The sequence below is a fragment of the Oncorhynchus keta genome, chromosome 32 (genome assembly GCF_023373465.1).
Source record: "Oncorhynchus keta strain PuntledgeMale-10-30-2019 chromosome 32, Oket_V2, whole genome shotgun sequence".
NCBI lineage: Eukaryota > Metazoa > Chordata > Actinopteri > Salmoniformes > Salmonidae > Oncorhynchus > Oncorhynchus keta.
Window position 1 is genome coordinate 11,023,869 of NC_068452.1, and position 21,963 is coordinate 11,045,831.

The following is a 21,963-nucleotide window of genomic DNA, read 5'->3' on the forward strand; positions in this document are numbered from 1 at the left end:
TGCCCAAGAAGAGGCGAACAGAAGAAAAACCCACAACAAACGAAAAGACAGGAAGCAAACCAAAAAGGTGGTTAAAATAATTTATTACAATCAATACCATTCATACTATTACAAAATCATAATTCTCATTCATTCCTAATTAATTCTATTTACAAAAACAAACCTCAGGGGAGCATCGTCCCTCCCCGTCATACCTAACCAATACCTAACCCTTTCCCTATCTCTCCTTCCCTAATCTATCCCCTTACCAAACTCACTCTAACACTCCCAGCCCTAAACCCCCTTTCCACCTCTCCCGTGCCGCATGCTTCCCCCACTTCCTCTCCTCCCTCTTCATCCTCCCCCTCAAATCACCTTCCACCCCTCTCACTATCCCTTCCACCCCCCAATCTCTCACTGTCTTGACTAAATTCTGCATGGCTTCCCACAGTCCCTTTTTAAAGAGACTCATGAGAAGCCAGAGCAGAAACCTGTCCCTATCCGTTCCCTTTGCTCTCCCTACGCCTCTCTCTAGCCTAGCCCATGTCAAAACAAAATCCCTCCTAACCACACCTAGCATCACCCGTGCCCTAGCCCATACTAGTCCGACACAGGCACAGTCCCAGAAGGCATGGCGCACAGTCTCCTCCCTGCCACAAGCAGATCTTGGACAGGTGGGGGATCGCACCACACTATACCGGTAGAAGATGGAAAGTACCGGCAAGCACTTATGGAGGCCCAACCAATTCAGGTCCTTGAGCCTGTTGTCCAGGCCCCGCGCCTGCACTCCCTCCCAGACCACTGACGAGATGCCCGCTACAGGCGCAGGACTCCCTGCCTGCCTGACCTCTTCGCACAGGTGCCTGTGATCTAAACCTACTCAGGCAACTTCAACCTCAGGGTGCGCACGCAGCCACTTTGCCGCATGGCCAAAGACAAATACCTAGCCTTCCACATTGCTAGCTTCCTCTGTACCACTGCGATACGCATGTTCCAGTTTAGCGTCGCTGAGCCGGAGGTCTCAAAATGAACCCCGAGAATCCTCAGGGCCCCTTCGCAGAGAGATAAACCCCCAGGCACATCCCTTCTACCGCGCCATCTTCCGAAAAACTTGACGGAAGACTTTGCATGGTTCAGAACTGCTCCCGACGCTCGGGTGAAATCCCCAAAGATGGCAAGGGACCTTGTCAGGCACGAGTCCTTGCACAACAGCAAGGAAGTGTCGTCGGCGTACTGCGTCATCTTAACACGCAGCCCACCACTTCCAGGGATCAACAAGCCTTCCACCCCTGTGTCTGCCCTAATGGCAGCCCCCAGAGTCTCCATGTACAGAACGAAGAGGAGAGCCGAGAGTGGTCATCCCTGCCTGACCCCAGACGAGAGGTCAAAAACGTCACCTAAATGACTATTTACACTAACTCGACACCCCGCTCCGACATATAGTGTACGAATCCATCCTATAAACTTCTCCCCAAATCCTAATCTACCTAACACCCTGAATAGAAAAGATATATTCACGCGATCAAAAGCTTTCGCCTGATCTAGCGCTGCTACCATTAAAGGCAGCCCTCTATCTTCAACCCAAGCGATGGAATCCCTGATCAACTGTAGGTTCCATCTTATAGAGCGGCCCTCTACCCCGCACGTCTGATCCTCGTGGATGACGTAGGGAAGGGCTGTGCGCAACCGGTCTGCTAAAACCTTTGCAAGAATCTTGTAATCTACGCACAGCATGGTCAAAGGCCGCCAGTTGCCAAGGTGAGTTGCTTCCCCCTTCTTATAAAGAAGTGACAGCACACCAACAGCCATTGATCCCCCCGGGACCCCCGTCTCAAGGATGGTCTTCAAGACTTTGAGAACCACTGGTCCAAGTATACCCCAAAACTTGAGGTAAAACTCAGACGGCAGCCCATCCATCCCAGGCACCTTCCCTTTTCCCATCCTCCTAAGAGCGCTCTCAACCTCTTCTAGTGAGATCTGGGCCTCCATCACGTCTCTAATGTCCTCTGGCAGCCGCCGGGACAAGTGTTCTAAAAACACGTTTCCCTGCTCTACATCTATTTCCCTTTCCTTAAATAAACCTTGGAAATGATCAGTTGTCACCCTGACCATTTCCTCTGGTTTACTTACTATACTACCATTTTCTTCCCTAACTCCATGCATTACCTTCCTACTCTGCCTGGCCCTAACCGACTTAAAGAACATAGCGGAACAAGTCTCATTATGTTCTAGAAAGCCACTATGCGCACGCTCCAGGAAAGCTCGAGCCTTCTGCTCCTGCAGCTCCCTGAGCTGCGCCTTTAGGGTTGCGGATCTCTCCCAGTCAATCGACCCGCCGAGGTTGCCTGCCTCGTACTAGAGTTCAATTAACCTTTGGATACGATCCACCTCCCTCCTTTCCTCCCTTTTTTTCCTTATACAATATCCTATTATAAAAGCCCTAATCCTCACCTTAACTAAATCCCACCACTCTAACACCCCCTCGCACATGGACCGGAGGCCGTCAAGCCTCCGAAAGAAACAAAAAAATGCGTCAACGAAAGCCTGCTCCTCCAGTATATCCCGATCTAACTTCCAGTACCCCCTACCGAAGAGGCAGACTGGCGACCCCACCTGCAGGAACACCCCGTCGTGATCCGTGAAGAAAACAGGCAACAGCCGCCCAGACAACTGACCCAAAGACCTGGATACAAAAATGTAGTCGAGCCTCCGCGCAACCCCCCTGGAGTTGCGCCATGTAGGACCGACCATTGCCGGAGTAGTGTGCAGGCCACCATCAACCAGACCATGGCAAGCCATTAGCCCAGAGATGGCACCTGCACTGCTATCACCGCCTACCCCTAAATCTATATTAAAGTCTCCTCCTATCACCAAGTGCCTGTTTGTAACACAGGGGCGCCAGACAGTCCACCATCTCCCTCCTGTCTGCCGCCACCTGTGGCCCATACACCCCAATTAACCTATATCTAGCTTCTCTAAACTTAACATCTATCCCCAAAACTCTACCCTGCATTATTACAAAAGTGTTCTCTATTTTAACCTCTCTATGCCCACACAAAATCCCTACTCCTGTTGAGTGCACCCCTCCTATGCCCCAAAAAGATTCCCCCTTATCCCACTCCCTCTTAAATCTACACACATCCCCACCATCCCTCAGGTGAACCTCCTGTAAAAACAGAAATCAAACCCCACACCCTCTAAATAACAAAAAACCGCCCTCCTTTTAACATTATTCCTTAACCCCCTAACATTTAGACTAAAAAAAGAAACAGAACTATTCATTTAATTATTAACAACAAATAAAAACCCCAAAAACCAAAGAAAAAACAGGAGACTCACCCGATGCTCCCCTGGTCCATCTCCACCGGCGGGGACGTCCTCTCCTCTCCTGACGCCCCCCCGTCCTCCATCCCAACCCATGACCCAGGCAGTGTGTTGGGTCCTCCCTCCCCACCCACCATCCCCCCCTCCCTGTTTGCCTCGGGGCTGCATGTAGGGGACCCCATCTCCTCAAACAGGAGTTGGGATCCCTCTAGCAAACAGCCCACCGACCCCTCACTGGAGTTATCCACTACATTGCAAGGGGCTGAGGCAAACCGGGAGGACAAATTACCCCCCCCTCCACACCCCCCTCCCTCTCACTTCCTGCCAAGCTCCCCCTCTTCATCCCTTTCTTCTTTGGTGAAGGAGGTAGCGGGGAGACACAACGTCCCATCCCCGCTAAATCCTCCACCAAATCCCTCATTTCGACCTCGAGGAAGCCTGGCAGGCTGTCCCCCCACTCCTTTCCCCCATCTCCCCCTCCCACCCCCTCCCCTCCCATCTCCACACCTCCCTCCGTCCCCGTCACTGTCACCGCTCCCTCTTCCACTCCTTCTCGCACCACTGTCCCACTCTCCCTCTTCTCCGCTCCTTCCCGTTCTTCCGCCTTCTTTTTCTTCTCTCCTTCTTTTTCCATCTTCACTCCTCTTTCTTCTCGCCTCTTCCTTCTTCCCTTCTTCGTCCTTCTCCGTCCTTTCCCCTGTGCCATCCGTACAATCCGCACGCGTCCTTTCTTTTCTCCCCCCATCCCCCGCTCCCCCCCAGCTGCAGACGCGTATGACCTGTGACGAGCCGGGGAAATCACGCCACAGGTGTTCTCTGGAGCCACACCCGTGGCAAGCCTTGGGCTCGTCACATTCCTTGGCCTCGTGCTCTTCCGACCCACAAAATTGACACCTCTTGGCGCTGCACGAGGCCAGGATATGGCCATAGGCCATACAACGCCTGCAGAACGGGGGCTGACGTGCATAGTATAGTGTTCCCCTGTCAGCCCCCAGGGAGAACATCGCCGGAGGATGGAGGTAGCCATCCACACTCTTCGGGGACTCCCTGAGTAACGCCTGGAAACCTCTCTTTCCGTTCCAGAAACCCAGGGAGTCCCTGAGGTACCTCGCTGAGGAGACATTGTCCATGTACCTCCCCAGAAAGGCCCTCACCTCTTCATCTTTCACATGCGGATTGTACATGGTTACGGTGACCACCCTGAAGTTGTTCTTCGCCAGGCTGGTCACCGCATAATGGCACAGGGGTCCCGTTTTCTCCGCTTCCTTTGCCATCTTCATTACTTCGTCATGTTTTTCTTCTTTGTGAAACGTCACATCGAAAACCTTCTCATTCGGGTTCCCTTGAAGGCAGAGCACTTCCTTCACCTCTATCCTGAGGCATCCCATCAAAATGGTCCTTCCAAATGTCTCTCTACTCCACGGCTCCATCTCCTTTTCAGTCCAGGCAAATCGTAAGGTATTTGCCATACCAATCCCCGGAAACGATCTTGTTTGCTTGTATTGATTCATTTAAAAAAATAAGCTCTCTTCAGAAAGAAGCTTCAACCTGAAATGAAAAACATCTTTAATAGGAAACGGTGGAGCAACTAAAGGTGTTGACTCTCCACATCTATCAAGACAACTGGAGCACTGGGCCAGACACTCTTAAATAGAACCTGGACCAGCTCAGGTGAAACACCTTCCACTAACGAGGTGGACAAGCCAGCGAGGTGGACAGGTGTAACACATACTGACTAACGAGGTGACACCAATCAGTGCACCGAAGACACATTTCAGTTGTACAACAGACTATGTATCCCCCATTCCTACGTACTGACGTCCAACCTCAAAACATAAATGGAAAAAGAGAACAATTTAAGAGAACAAATATATCCTATATTTCTGTTGGACAAGTTTGCTTACCACCAACAGAAAACAACTTCCATTTCACAAATCAACAACAATGCTTCATCAATATAAACATGGTGTCAACTGGCTGGCAACAATTAAAAACAAGAAAAAACTATAATTTTTTCACCACCAGAACTCTTGTCCCCTTGGAACATAAAATACAAATCTTTTTGACTGCCCACCCTTGAGACGATCAGCAATCGAGTTGGCCTTACCACGAACATGTCTGATTTCAAGAGGGAACTCCTGCAATATCCGCAGTAACTTTCCACCTAACTGCAGAGCTTCTCTCTCTTTTCAGGGTTCACTCGATAGACATGTTGTTGGATCGGGGCCCAGTCCCCAATGTCATGCTCTTGTACATTTGGGTTGGCACATCTAAGAATGAACCTGATACATGAACCTGATATTCTAAAGTCAGGGCAAAAATGTTAATATAATTGTACCCAAAAATTGTCAGTTGGCTGCATAAGTCACAATAAATCACTGATATCAATTAGGGGGGAAATCCGGTTGTATGTGCTGTTGAAACTAACACAACTTTAAAAAAACATATGGAAATGGGAGATATATTCTACCTCACTGATTAGAGGACAACCTGCAGAAGACAGTCATCTACATCTGGGAGTGATGCATTTAAATTTACATTTACATTCTACATTGTGACATTAATTCATTGATATCATGAAACAACTCCTTCATGTATGTATTTTCCCATGTTTGATCAGAGATCTTTTATCAGAGTATCTCTTGTCACATTGATCACAGCTATGAGGTTTCTCTCCTGTGTGTACTCGTTGGTGAACTATCAGGCCGTTTGGCTGAGAAAAACTCTTCCCACATTGATTACAGCTATAAGGTTTCTCTCCCGTGTGTGTTCTCTGGTGTGTAGTCAGAGTGCTAGATGTAACAAAACGCTTCCCACATTGATCACAGCTATGAGGTTTCTCTCCGGTGTGTGTTCTCTGGTGTACTATCAAGCTGCTTGACTGAGTAAAACTCCTCCCACATTGAGCGCACCTATAAGGATTCTCTCCCGTGTGTGCTCTCTGGTGTAATCTTAACTGTCCTGAATAAGCAAAACTCTGTCCACAGTCAGAGCAGCTATAAGATTTCTCTCCTGTATGTATTCTCTCATGTTTTTTAAGGTCTGTTGACTGAGTGAATCTTTTCCCACATTGAGCACAGCTATAAGGTTTCTCTCCGGTGTGTGTTCTCTGGTGCGATTTTAACTGCCCTGAAAAAACAAAACTCTTTCCACAGTCAGAGCAGCTATAAGGTTTCTCTCCTGTATGTATTCTCTCATGTTTTTTAAGGTCTGTTGACTGAGTGCATCTCTTCCCACATTGAGCACAGCTATAAGGTTTTACTCCCATGTGTGTTCTCTGGTGTGATTTTAAATGTCCTGAAGAAACAAAACTCTTCCCACAGTCAGAGCAGCGATGAGTTTTCTTCCTTGTGGGTCTCTGCTGGTGTTTCTTGAGGTGTTTTGATCTGGAGAGACTTTTCTTTGCCTCGTCAGCATCATGAGGTTTTTGAGGCTCCCCAGAGGATCCTCGATAGTCACTTCTCTCTCCTGTGTGAACAAAGTCCGACAGAAGGTTAAAGGCCTACAACAGCAGAAATCCACTATAAAAGGTGATGCCAACAGCGTAGCCATGATGTTGTAAACAATTGACGTCTGTAATGAATGTTACATTTGTCTTACGGCAGTCAAGTGAGCAACAATATTTTGTATTTTTTTCACATTAGTAGTTACATCGATGATTTTAGACTAGAAAAAGGTTATTACAGTTGCTGAACCCCTAAGCAGTGTGCCAGGCAACTTTTGGTCACCAATATAGGACCCTTTCTGTGTTTGCTAAAATTGCCACACGAGGGTGATACACACACAATTTAGATGCAGAATGAGGAAATGAGAATGAGGAAACCACTAGTTATGGATGTAGTATACAGTGGCTTGCAAAAGTATTCACCCCCCGTGGCATTATTCCAATTGTGTTGCCTTACACCCTGGAATTAAAATGACATTTTGGGGGGGATTTGTATCATTTGATTTACACAACATGCCTACCACTTTGAAGATGCAAAATATTTTTATTCTGAAAAACAATAAGAAAAAAAAACATAACTATTCACCCCCCCCAAAGTCAATACTTTGTAAAGCCACCTTTTGCAGCAATTACATCTGCAAGTATCTTGGGGTGTGTCTCTATAAGCTTGGCACATCTAACCACTGGGATTTTTGCCCATTCCTCAAGGGAAAACTGCTCCAGCTCCTTCAAGTTAGATGGGATCAGCTGGTGTACAGCAATCTTTAAGTCATACCACAGATTCTCATTTATATTGAGGTCTGGGCTTTGACTAGGCCATTCCAAGACATTTAAACGTTTCCCCTTAATCTCTCTGGGATAGGTGGGACGGAAATGACAAACATCCATTGAAAATGCAGAGCGCCAAATTCAAATAAATTACTACAAAAATTAAACTTTCATTGAAATCACACATAAAATACATCAAATTAAAGCTACACTTGTTGTGAATCCAGTCAGCATGTCAGATTTCAAAAAGGCTTTACGGTGAAAGCATAATATATATATATAAATATAAATATAAATAATAAATAATAATTAATAAATAATAATAAATAATAATAATAATTAATAAATAATATAAATATAATATAATATAAATATAATATAATATGCTATTATCTGAGTGTAGCACCTCCGCAAACAAACACAGACAATCATATTTCAACCCGCCAGGCGTGACACAAAACACAGAAATAATGATATAATTTGTGCCTTACCTTTGAAGATCATCCTCGCTTGGTACTCCAATATGTCCGATAAACATCACAAATGGTCCTTTTGTTCGATTCATTTTGTTGATATATATATCCAAAATGTCAATTTATTTGGCGCGCTTGATTCTGAAAAACACCGGTTCCAAAACGCGCGACATGACCTTAAAAAATCTCAAAAGTTACCTGTAATCTTTGTCCAAACATTTCAAACAACTTTCCTGATACAACTTTAGGTATTTTTTAACTAAATAATTGATAAAATTTAATGACGTGATAAACTGTGTTCCATACCGGAGGAAAAGAAAGCAAAGACAAACAAAGAATAACAAAGAATACACTTCCCTCAAGCCTCATTCTGAACAGTGGTACTTCTTCATTTCTCAAAGGAAAAACCAACCAATTTCTAAAGACTGTTGACATCCAGTGGAAGCGATAGGAACTGCAAGCCTGCCCCTTAGAAATCTGGATTCCCAATGAAAACTCATTGAAAAGTGTGAACTAAAAAAATTAATCTGAATCGTTTGTCCTCTGAGTTTCGCCTGCCAAATAAGTTCTGTTATACTCCCAGACATCATTCAAACAGTTGTAGAAACTCCAGAGTGTTTTCTATCCAAATCTACTAATATTATGCATATCGTAGGTTCTGGGCCTGAGTTGCAGGCAGTTTACTTTGGACACGCTTTCCATCCGGAGGTGAAAATACTGCCCCCTATCCCAATGAAGTTAAACCACACGAGTGTTGCTTTAGCAGTATGCTTAGGGTCATTGTCCTGCTGGAAGGTGAACCTTCATCCCAGTCTCAAATCTCTGGAAGACTGAAACGGGTTTCCCTCAAGAATTTCCCTGTATTTAGCGCCACCCATCATTCATTCAATTCTGACCAGTTTCCCAGTACCTGCAGATGAAAAACATCCCCACAGCATGATGCTTCTACCACCATGCTTCACTGTGGGGATGGTGTTCTGGGGGTGAGGAGAGGTGTTGGGTTTGCGCCAGACATAGCGTTTTCCTTTATGGCCAAAAAGCTCAATTTTAGTCTGACCAGAGTAGCTTCTTCCATATGTTTGGGTAGTCTCCCACGTGCCTTTTGGTGAACAACAAACGTGTTTGCTTATTTTTTTTCTTTGAGCAGGGGCTTTTTTTGGCAACTCTTCCGTAAAGACCAGCTCTGTGGAGTGTACGGCTTAAAGTGGTCCTATGGACAGATACTCCAATCTCCGCTATGGAGCTTTGCAGCTCCTTCAGGGTTATCTCTGGTCTCTTTGTTGCCTTTCTGATCAATGCCCTCCTTGCCTGGTCCGTGGGTTTTGGTGGGCGGCCCTCTCTTGGCAAGTTTGTTTTGGTGCCATATTCTTTCCATTTTTTAATAATGAATTGAATGGTGCTCCGTGGGAAGTTTCTGACATTTTTTTATTACCCAACCCTGATCTGTACTTCTCCACAACTTTGTCCCTGACCAGTTTGGAGAGATCCTTGGTCTTCATGGTGATACTTGTTTGGTAGTGCCCCTTGCTAAGTGGTGTTGCAGACTCTGGGCCCTTTCAGAACAGGTGTATATATACTGAGATTATGTGACACTTAGATTGCACACAGGTGAACTTTATTTAACTAATTATGTGACTTCTGAAAATAATTGGTTGCGCCAGATATTATTTAGGGGCTTCATAGCAAAGGGGGTGAATACATACGCACGCACCACTTTTTCATTTTTTAAATGAAATCCAACTAAAAATCTATTTAAATTACAGTTTATAATGCAACAAAATAGGAAAAATGCCAAGGGAGTGAATACTTCCGCAAAGCATTGTATCTGGTTGTATAAACTCCTCCATGCTAATGAGGAAACCACTAGTTATGGATGTAGTATATCTGGTAATGAGGAAACCACTAGTTATGGATGTATTATATCTGCAAATGAGGAAACCACTAGTTATGGATGTAGTATATTTGGTAATGAGGAAACCACTAGTTATAAATGTAGTATATCTGCTAATGAGGAAACCACTAGTTATGGATGTAGTATATCTGGTAATGAGGAAACCACTAGTTATGGATGTAGTATATCTGGTAATGAGGAAACCACTAGTTATGGATGTAGTATATCTGGTAATGAGGAAACCACTAGTTATGGATGTAGTATATCTGCTAGTGAGGAAACCACTAGTTATGGATGTAGTATATCTGGTAATGAGGAAACCACTAGTTATGGATGTAGTATATCTGGTAATGAGGAAACCACTAGTTATGAATGTAGTATATCTGCATGGAGCAAAAATGGAGAAGAAAGATTTTGGTTTTTCACAAGGTATTCTGAATATTACAGTGCAAGATCAGGAGTGCGACTCAAGGAAACTCACATTAAGCTCTGTGTCTATTCACTAATTCACCACCGTGGGGGAAAACTCAGGGGATTTCTCATAGGCTGACAGCAAAAATAGTCTTCATTTCCAGGTTGCTTATGAGTATATTTCACACTACTTTGGATTATAATTGTTAGGCTCCTTTGAATGTCCTGCTATATATAATATGTTGTCGCAAATAAACTGCTTTATACTTAAAAAAATACTTCCACCAGTAAAATGCTCTTTGGCAAGCTTTGCTACAAGTCTGTCAATGAGCGTTTGTAAACTAAGTGTACGCAAATTGGCCCATAACTTCACCCAACAACAACATATACTTACTGTAGGACCCATAACTTCACCAAACAACAACATAGACCTACTGTAGGACCCATAACTTCACCTAACAATAACATAGACCTACTGTCGGACCCATAACATCACTGAACAACATAAACCTACTGTAGGACCCATAACTTCACCTAACAACATGGACCCATAACCTCACCTAACAACAACATAGACCTCAGACTATAAATCAGTTAATATTTCTGGTGAAATATGGAAACTAAAATGTTTTTGTCATGACATTTCAATACTTGATCACCAGATAATTTTGTGAATAATCCCACTAGGCTACTCTGTAATGTGTTGTCATTCTAAATATCATGAATTAAGGAAAATAGCTGTGTGTTGTCTAATAGCCTGTCCATCAAGGAACAGCTACTCTGTAATGTGTTGTCATTCTAAATATCATGAATTAAGGAAAATAGCTGTGTGTTGTCTAATAGCCTGTCCATCAAGGAACAGTTCTCTACACATTATGAGATAAGTATCTTATGTGTCCAAACAGACTAACGAGACCCTACTGTAAATCAAGCAGACAATAACACATTATAAACATCAATTTGTTAGGGATGTTGGATCCAACGTGGAGCACAGCATAACTGTCTTTACCAGAGTAATGAATGAAGAAACACTTCGGTTGTTGTTGCATGTCGTGATGTTTGTCATTCAGAAAATTATTTCCTGGATCAGCTGAGGATAGTTGAACATGTGACTAACTGAACTGCTACAGTATTAAGAATGATGTGTAATTATTGAAGAACCGCGTTAATGACAGTATCCATTTGGGTGTTGTCTATAAAGTTATGGTGACTCTCGGTTAAAACCATTGGATTTAGCAAACTGAAATTATTTAGGATTTCTCAAAGTAATTTTTTCTTCACCTCAAACAGCAAGTAAACAAAGTCCTATTAGAATCAATTACGAATGACAATAGTTGCTCAAAGTATTTGAAAAATATTTCCAACTCTCGATAACCACTCGGCATTGAAAAGGAAATGCTCTGATCCAGTGGAAATGTCATAAAATCCCTGATTACTTTTTATTCTTTGCACAAATAGCCGACAGCTGTGTCTGTACAAAACTCACTGGTGCAGGAAACTTGAGGGCCCAGAATATTTTATACAATGTTGCAAGCTTACTATTGCTAGTTTTGGAGACCCAGTTGATACAATGTTTCAAGTTGGTTGTAGACAGGCCATGTGCATCCAATAATGTGATTTATAAAGGACATTTATTTTTAACAGGATATTTAACTGCAGGCTGCAATGTTTTTATTTGCTTTATTTATGTTTACAATACAAAATGACCTTTAGATTTGTATAATTTCCATTTAGATAGTTGATTTTATTAAACACATGGGGTGTGTCTACATACGGAAAAATACACGTTATAACATTTCAACCAATCGTTTGGAAGAATGAACAGACGACTCTTGGTTGACCAAGATATATTTTAGGTGCAGTTTAAGGCACTGCAGCTCAGAGCTTGTGGCATCACTACAGACACCCTGGTTCGAATCAACCAGTTCAGACCCCTTCCCCTTTTCCACATTTGTTTTGGTAGTCGTATTCTAATAATTATTACAATTAAAATAAATCCTCATTAATCTACACAAAATAGCCAAAAATTAAAAACAGGTTTTTAGAAATGTTTGCTTATTTATTAAAAATTAAAAACAAATACCTTGTTTACGTAAGTATTCAGACCCTATGAGACTTCAGGTGAATCCTGTTTCCATTAATCATCCTTGAGATGTATCTACAACTTGAGTGGAGTCCACCGGTGGTAAATTCAATTGATTGGACATGATTTGGAAGGCACACACCTATCGATATAAGGTCCCACAGTTGACAGTGCATGTTGGAGCAAAAACCAAGCTGGGGTCAAACTAATTGTCCGTAGAGCTCCAAGACAGGATTGTGTCGAGGCACAAATATGGGGAAGGGTACCAAAAAATGTCTGCAGCATTGAAGGTCCCCAGGAACACAATGGCCTCCATCATTCTTAAATGGGAGAAGTTTAGAGCAACTAAGAGCTCCAAAGTTCCTCTATGGAGATGGGAGAACCTTCCAGAAGGACAACCATCTCTGCAGCACTCCACCAATCAGACCTTGATGATAGAGTGGCCAGATGGAAACCACTCCGCAGTGAGCCAGGCTTTTTTGAGAGACAATTGTCATCTAAAGCAGCATTGGTTTGGTTGTTTGAGTGCGAGATTTGTACTTGTGCTGATTAATTGACTTCACTGTGTAAAGAAGGCAGAGATTAAACACATAAAAACCCTGACCACAACGTGATTTGAACACGCAACCTTCTGATGTGGAGTCAGCCGTGCAACCAAGGCGCCACGAGGTCTTGGACAAATTGCATCTTTGGAGGGGGATGTCTAGTTCAGATTTCGTTGACTGTATCATTTGAAACGGAGGCCTGGTTCTCTGGGGAAATGTACCATCTGACAATGACCCCTCGTCAGTCCGTGCCTCTGCCCGGCAGGTTAGATGTATGAAAATTAGTAAATATAGAGCCCGGATAGCTCAGTTGGAAGAGCATCAGACTTTTAATCTGAGGGTCCAAGTCCCTGTTCGGGTGTTGCTTTTCTGTTCACCTTCCTTCTTTAGGCAGTCTTTCTATACTTTAACTTTAAATGACATGTTCACCTGTAGACTACACACTCCCAGAGCCAAAACAGTTTAGTCTGAAGACTTTAGGATTTTTAATCTGAACCTCCAGGTTTAACCTTTCTGGCGCAGGCGTTCCACTATCAACCCACCTTGACAAAATTGTCAGAGACTCCTGTCACCCAAGTTATAGACTGTTTTCTGTTTTCTCTGCTACTGCACGCCACACATTAATGTATATGTCCCAAAATGGATGTAATAACTGCTGATTGCCCCTTTAAGACCACATATTGGGCTAATCTAATAGGAGATATTGAGGACTACTGTATGTCAGGCATTGTCATTGAATGCATTTCATCAATTGTTAACGTTTTGTTGATGGTCCACTCTTGATGTTCTACACGTTACAGTGTAGCTTCAGCCATTCCTACAGAACAACATTAAAGTGTAGAACCCCTTTACTGCATATTGGTTCAACGACTGCAGAGACGGTACTTACTGGTGTTAAACTTATCTTCAACTTCCTCTTCTTCCTTCAATGTGACAGTCATCTTCCCCTCCTCTTTCACTACAAAAACTGCACCCTCTTCTTTTACTGTAACATCCACCTCCTCTTTCACTCTGAACGAGTCTTCTTCTTTCACTGAAACGTCTTTCTCTTCTTCTTTCACTGTAACAGCCTCACCTTCTACTTGTTTTTGTATTGTAACATCCTCCTCTTCCTCCTCCTCTTTGACGAGAGCTTCTTCCTCCGTCCAGCAGACCTCCTCTTCTTTATCAGGAGAGAAGCTTAGTGAACTCATGGTCGGGGATGTTAGCTAGCTATCATTAGCGACTATCCTAGTTCTAAACTAACTTAGCAAACCAGCTAGCTGACAAACAACGTAAATATATAATGAAATGGGCCAACAAGTACATACGACAGAAGTGTGTTTAATACACAGCGACTAATATACACCAAAAACAGTGTAAAGAGTTTGAATGTTGTATCTATGTTTGCTAGAAAGCTACCACCGGTGTCTGACTAGCTGTTGTTGTTGAAGGAGCGTACCGTCCACTAGATTATTCGTCACACTGGCAGCGTCGCCTGAACCAAAAAGACGCACATCGCCATCTGCTGACTGGAGTGGGCAACGCAGTTGAGGAACCAAACTTTAATTTTTCATTTATTTCATAAAAGTTTAATATTATATTACGTCGTTCAAAGAGAAACATGTGCTGATTTATTCGTGTTTAATGAGTGAGAATTTAAAACAAACTTTACACCCACTACACATTTGCATTGAACCATAATTCTGACATGGATCATTTTGACCCCAGAGGCATATCTTTTATCATAGCCAAAATGTGGTTTATTCATATCTTCCAATTTTTCATGACTTTGTCAATCAACTTGTTCTTAATAAATCTAAATATGGTTTAGTGTTTCTGTATCAATATGGACTTTTAACAAATTCAAATCCTTTGGAGTCATTTTCACCCCAGGCAAAAGCACCTTTGATAAATAGGATGTTTAATTCAAATCAAAATCACATTATATTGGTCACATACACATATTTTGCAGATATTATTGCGGGTGTTGTGAAATACTTGTGTTTCTAGCTCCGACAGTGCAGTAATATCTAACAATTTAACAACATATACCCAATACACACCCAGAGGGTGGCGGGGCACCTGTATCAGTGGTTTTGACCAGATAGACACCTACAGACACACAGTATAGTGCCTCCCATGTACTCTCCTAAGATTGGATTTTCTATACCACGTGTCACATGACTGTGTACAAATCTGCCAATGGTAGAAACCTCTGCCAGTGGTAGAAAAGTCTATCAGGAGTATACAGTGCATTCGTAATGTATTCAGACCCCTTCACTTTTTCCACATTTTGTTATGTTACAGCCTTATTCTAAAATGGAAGATTTTTTTCCCTCATCAATCTACACACAATACCCCATAATGACATCACAATACCTCATAATGACATCACAATACCACATCATGAAAAACCAAAAACTGTTTTTTTTACATTTATGCATGTATTCAGACCCTTTGCTATGAGACTCGAAATTGAGCTCAGATGCACCCAGATTCCATTGATCATCCTTGAGATGTTTCTACAACTTGATTGGAGTCCATACATGCGCCATATCCATCACTTTGAGTGTTTTATATAATATGACTAAATGTGTTGCAGAGGCAGTCAAGAAATGGAACGGCAAGGCCACAGAACATGACATAAGCAGAGCTGTGGGAGATCACCTCAGGCCCCTGATAGAGCCGGGGGTGGTGTTTACCACTCCACCACTCCTTCAACAGGCTTGAAATGTGGGATTGATCTGTTTGATCCATTCGTTTGTTTCTGTTTTCAGTATTTGAATCCTTTGACATGGGATTGCTACTGATTTTCATACTAAAGAGGGACCAAGAGTCTTTCGATTGTTCGGTCATTGGGTTCATATATAAATATCTACCTCAAGCATCAGCTGTCAGAGCAGCTTACCGATCATTGCACCTGTACACAGCCCATCTGTAAATAGCCACACCCAACTACCTCATCCCTGGATTGTTATTTACTTTTGCTCCTTTGCATCCCAGTATCTCTACTTGCACATTCATCTTCTGCACATCTTTCACTCCAGTGATTGCTAAATTGTAATTATTTTGCCACTATGGCCTATTTATTGCCTTACCTCCTTACTCCATTTGCACACACTGTATATAGATTTTCGGTTGTGTTATTGACTGTACTTTTGTTTATCCCACGTGTAACTCAGTGTTGATTTTGTCGCACTGCTTTGCTTTTTCTTGGCCAGGTCGCAGTTGTAAATTGCTTTATCAACTGGCCTAACTGGTTAAATAAAGGTGAAATAAAAAATAACATTTTGTTGTTGACATCATATCAAGCTTTATTTATACAGCACATTTCAGACATGGATGCAACACAATGGCTTCACAGGAAAAAAAACAAATAAAATAAATAAAATAAATAAATATTTAGTACACAACAAACAGAAGACTAATAACTGAAAGACTAATGGGCACCCTAACGAAATTCCATTGATTAAAATATTAATAGGATGCAATATCCAACCCAAAAAACAAGCTTGTTTTTTTAGAGGGGTTCTGAAAGACACTATGGGGGTGTCCACTGAATGTTGACTAGTAACAACTGGGACCTAAAATACACCCACCACCATGAGACCCACTAAATCTGCCCAAGAAGAGGCAAACAAAAGAAAAACCCACACAAAACTTAAAGATAGGAAGTGGAGCAACAAAATGTGTTGACTCTCACATCTTTCAAGACAACTGAAGCACTGGGCCAGACACTCTTAAACATAACCTGGATCAGCACAGGTGAAACACCTTCCCAATAACAAGATGGACAAGCCAGCACAGGTGTAACACATACTGACTAACGAGGTGACACCAATCAGTGCGTCCTACGTGCTAACAAGCGAGACGTGCACCGTAGACACATTTCAGTTGAATGCATTCAGTTGTACAACTGACTAGGTATCCCCCTTTCCAACGCGCTAAGGTCCAACCTGAAAATATAAATGGAAAAACCAAAGCCTGTAACACCTTCCCCTTTAAGACAACAAATATATCCTATATTTTTGTTGGACATGTTTGCTCACCACCAACAAAACACAACTTGCTGTCAACAATTAAAAACAAGAAAAAAAACAGTATTTCTAAATAATAACATACAATCATATCATTTTTCCCCCATTTTCTTTCTATCAAGTCCTAAAATTCACGAGCTTCTAGAACCCACAAGCTTCTAGAACACTTTTCTTCCTAAAACTCACTAGTTTTTAGAAGCTCTCGTCCCCTTGGAAGAGCCCAAACAAAACTCAAATCAAATTGTAATCACATGCGCCGAATACAACAGGTGTAAACCTAACAGTGAAATGCTGGAATACAACATGTGAAATGCTTACTTACGAGCCCCCTAACCAACAGTGCAGAAAAGAATAAGAGATAAAACTAATCTCCAACACGGAAAAAACATGTCAAAATAAATTGGTATCCATGGTAACACACTGGATAAATGCAAAACACAAATATTTTTGACTGCCCACCCTTGAGACAATCAGCAACCAAGTTGTCCTTACCAAAGACATGTCTGATTTCAAGAGGAAACTCCTGCAATATTCGTAGTAACTTTCAACCTCACTGCGGAGCTTCTCTCTCTTTTCAGGGTTCACTCGATAGGCATGTTGTTGGATCAGGGCCCAGTCCCCAATGTCATGCTCTAGTACATTTGGTTTGGCACTGAGAATCTGAGAATGAACCCTGATAGTCTAAAAGCAGGATAACAATGTCAATATAATTGTTCCCAAAAATTGTCAGTTGTTTGCATAAAATAATTATTACTAAATGTTACATGAATTGTAAATATGAAATATCAAAACCAAAAGTACCCCCCCTTTGTTAATGTGCATTGGCAATAATTAACTTAACCAGAAGGGGGTTATGGTTCCCATTTGGGAACTCCCCCCACGTTCAGCTGGAAGATGGCGCATGGAACGCAAAAATATTCCTACAAATATTTAACCTCCACACATTAACAAGTCCAATGGCTCAAATGAAAGATAAACACCTTGTTTATCTACCCAGCAAGTCAGATTTCTAAAATGTTTTACGGCGAAAACATAGCACATATTTATGTCAAACCACCACCGAAGACACAGCTAATTTGCATAGCCAAGTTGAAAAAAATATGCAATCAACAAACGCAGGATTAAAAGGAAAATAATTTCACTAACCTTTTGAAATCTTCATCAGATGACAGTAATATAACATGTTACACAGTACATTTGTTTCTTTCAATAATATGCTATATATATCCATAAATCTCTGTTTACAATGATGCATCATTCAAAAAATGCTACTCAAATGTCCTGAGAAATGACGATAGCTCCGGCAGATAACGTCAGCTAACAAGGAATACACATCATAAACTTTGACTAAATATGCATGTTCTACATATATATAGGAAGATACACTTCTTCTGAATGCAATCGCTGTGTTTCATTTATTTTTAACGTTACAGGTTTTGTTCACTAGGCTATACTATGAGTCGGCGCTCAAAAAGTAGCATTATGGCTCCTCTATCTTGGAGTCCATAGAAACCCAAATTTACCACATAAATATTCCCTTACCTTTGCTGTTCTTCCATCAGAAGACCTGGAAGGAATTATACTTACCAAAAATAGCGTTTAGTTTTGCAGTCTGTCTTTCGGTTCTCAAACACGACACATTTCGGTTGAAATGCAGCCAAAAGTCAAGTGGATGCGCACCAAAACGTCGAAATTACATATTATATGTCGACTAAACTTGTCAAACTATGTTCATAATCAAGCTTTAACATATTATAAAGGTGTACAGCAATCGTGAGGACGAACAGAAACACACGCATTGTTTAATCGATCTTGGAAAAAAGTCAGGACCGGAGCAGAGCGCGCATGAGAGTAACCTGTTTTTTCGCGTGACCGAAAGGTTTCGGCCCGCCAAAACTCTCGTGAGCACGCGATTCTCACAATGAGAAGCCCCATTGGAAGCAGACATCACGCTGAAGACAAAGAGACTGTTCCCAGACCTGTAAGTGCTTGGGAAGGGTGGGAGCGATGATGTCAAAGTTGGGCCAACTTTTCTGATGACAAGAGAGAGTTTGGGAGAATGACTGCCCTGAGAGTTCTGCTTTACATACAGACATAATTTAAACGGTTTTAGAAGCTTTAGAGTGTTTTCTATTCAATAATAGCAACTTTTGACAACAAAAAAATTCTGTTTACTATGGGCACGCAATTACTCTAGAGGGGGCAGTAAACAGCCCTATCCCCAACAGGTTTTAATGGTGAAGCATGGAATAATAAAACATGTATCTTTTGTCAGGCTGAATGTTTGAAATATGAGGTGATTTGAGACATGCTTCTTCAGTAGTGGAATAAAGACAAGTAGCATTTGAATGTTGTAAAGAAATACTGGAGTGATGTAGGATTGTTAATAAAATTGATTATAGACCAATGTATTATACTGCATCCATTTGTTTATGCTGCAAGTATGTTGAAATTGTTGTTTTCAAGTCATTGAAAAAACAACCCAAAAAGACATCTTTTCAACAACAACCGAACATATATTGGACGTCGGGCATAGTCTTATTTTCAACGTCTTTTTAATTACATTTTGCTAAATTGGAACAGCACAATGTCAAAAAATAGTTGTAACATGTCCAAATCAATAACCAATATGCAGAAACAGTTTGGGATATATTGAAAACCTAAACATGTTGAAGTGTTGCGTTTTGATTCAAGTGGGTCACCAACGTGGTAAGTGTAACACAATTTATTTTGTCCCTTTATGTTAAATCACATAAATAGTACTCTTTCAATTCAGAGCCTTGATTTTTTCCGCTGAGGCTAATATCAACTGAACAGGGGGCAAACGTTTAGGGTTCATTCTACATTCATTCAAATACTGCTACTACAATGTTAAAACATTCTGCATTGTGACATTATTTCATTGATATCACGAAACAACTCCTTCATGTATGTATTTTCCGATGTTTAATCAGAGATCTTTTATCAGAGTATCTCTTCCCACATTGATCACAGCTATAAGATTTATCTCCTGTGTGTGTTCTCTGGTGAATAGTTAGATTGCAAGATGTAGAAAAACTCTTCCCACATTGATCACAGCTAAAAGATTTCTCTCCTGTGTGTCCCCGCTGGTGTACTATCAGGCTACTTGGGTGAGAAAAACTCTTCCCACATTGATTACAGCCAAAAGGTTTCTCTCCAGAATGTATTCTCTGGTGTGATTTCAGAGTTTGTAGCAGAATAAATCTCTTCCCACATTGATCACAGGCGTAAGGTTTCTCTCCTGTGTGTGTTCTCTGGTGTATAGTTAGATAGCTAGAAGTCGTAAAACTCTTCCCACATTGATCACAGCTATACGGTTTCTCCCCTGTGTGTGTTCTCTGGTGTATAGTTAAATTGCTAGATGTAGTAAAACTCTTCCCACATTTATCACAGATATAAGGTTTCTCTCCAGTGTGTGTTCGCTGGTGTATAGTTAGACAGCTAGATGTAGTAAAACCCTTCCCACATTGATCACAGCCAAAAGGTTTCTCTCCAGAATGTATTCTCTGGTGTGATTTCAGGGTTTGTAGCAGAATAAATCTCTTCCCACATTGATCACAGATGTAAAGTTTCTCTCCTGTGTGTGTTCTCTGGTGTATAGTTAGATAGCTAGATGTAGTAAAACTCTTCCCACATTGATCACAGCTATATGGTTTCTCCCCTGTGTGTGTTCTCTGGTGTATAGTTAGATTGATAGATGTAGTAAAACTCTTCCCACATTGATCACAGCTATAAGATTTCTCTCCTGTGTGTGATCTCTGGTGTGATTTCAGGGTGTGAAGCAGAGTAAAACTCTTCCCACATTGATCACAGCCATAAGATTTCTCTTCTGTGTGAATTCTTTGATGTATTTTAAGGTTTGATGAAGAGTTGAATCTTTTCCCACAGTCAGAACAGCAGTGAGTTCTCTTCCCTGTGGGTTTATGCTGGTGTTTCTTCAGGAGTTCTGATCTGGAGAGACTCTTTTCTGCCTCGTCAGCATCATGATGTTGTTGAGGCTCCCCAGAGGATCCACGATTGTCCCGTCTCTCTCCTGTGTGAACGACAAAGAAATCAATTGTTTATTTGAGGTAAAAGGTGTTGCCCAGAGCGTACCCATGAAGTTGTACAACAATTGACTTCTGTTAAATTTGAAAATTAAGACAGTCAAGATAGCAACAATAGTCAGATTTAGTCTTGTTTTCACATTAGTAGTAACGTCGACGATTGTCGTCTAGAAATAATTTATTCAAGTTGTTGAAATCCTAAGCAGTGTGCCAGACGACTTTTGGTCTCCAATATAGGCCCCTTTCTGTGTTTGCTAAAATTGTGGCACCAGGGCAATGGGCACACAATTTGGTTGCAGAAACTCCTCCCTGCTAATGAGGAAACTGCTAGCTTTGTATGTAGTATCTGCCTGGAGCAAAAATGTTGAGCGAATATTTTAGATTTTCACAATGTATTCTGAATATTAAGAGTGCTACTCAAGGACACTCACATAAAGTTGTGTCTATTCACTAATTCACCACCATAGGGGAAACTCACAGGAGTTCTCATAGGCTGACAGCAAAAATAGCCTCCATTTACAAGTTGCTTATGAGTGCATTTCACACTACTTTTGGATTATAATTGTAAGGCTCGCTTGAAACACCTGCTTAATATGTTTGTGTTATTGTCGCAAATCAACTGCTTTATACTTTAAAAACTTCAACCACTAAAAATCTCGTTGGCTAGCTTTGCCATCAGCCTGACAATGAGGCTTTGCACATTAAATGTTTAACAAATTGGCCCATAACTTTACCTAACAATAACATAGACCTACTGTAGGACCCATAACTTCACCTAACAATAACATAGACCTACTGTAGGACCCATAACTTCACCTAACAACATAGACCTAATATAGGACCCATAACCTATCCATCAAGGAACAGTTTTCCACACATTATGAGCAAAGTATCTCTGTCTCCAAACAGACTAACGAGACCCTACTATAAATCAAGCAGACAATAACACATTATCAAC

The 21,963-nt window shown here is 41.7% G+C and overlaps 1 protein-coding gene across 1 annotated transcript in view; it reads right to left on the bottom strand.

Moving 5' to 3' along the window:
- Positions 1 to 5,330: 5,330 nt before the first annotated feature.
- LOC118365098 (zinc finger protein 665-like) overlaps positions 5,331 to 21,963 on the bottom strand; it is a 30,409-nt gene continuing 13,776 nt past the window's right edge. The window contains exons 2-5 of the mRNA XM_035747047.2: positions 19,866 to 20,992; positions 17,431 to 17,619; positions 13,809 to 14,127; positions 5,331 to 6,771 (exon numbers count right to left, since the gene is read on the bottom strand). Coding sequence (XP_035602940.2) covers positions 5,894 to 6,771; positions 13,809 to 14,127; positions 17,431 to 17,619; positions 19,866 to 20,992 — 2,513 coding nt within the window. The 3' untranslated portion in view covers positions 5,331 to 5,893. The remainder of the gene's footprint in view (positions 6,772 to 13,808; positions 14,128 to 17,430; positions 17,620 to 19,865; positions 20,993 to 21,963) is intronic.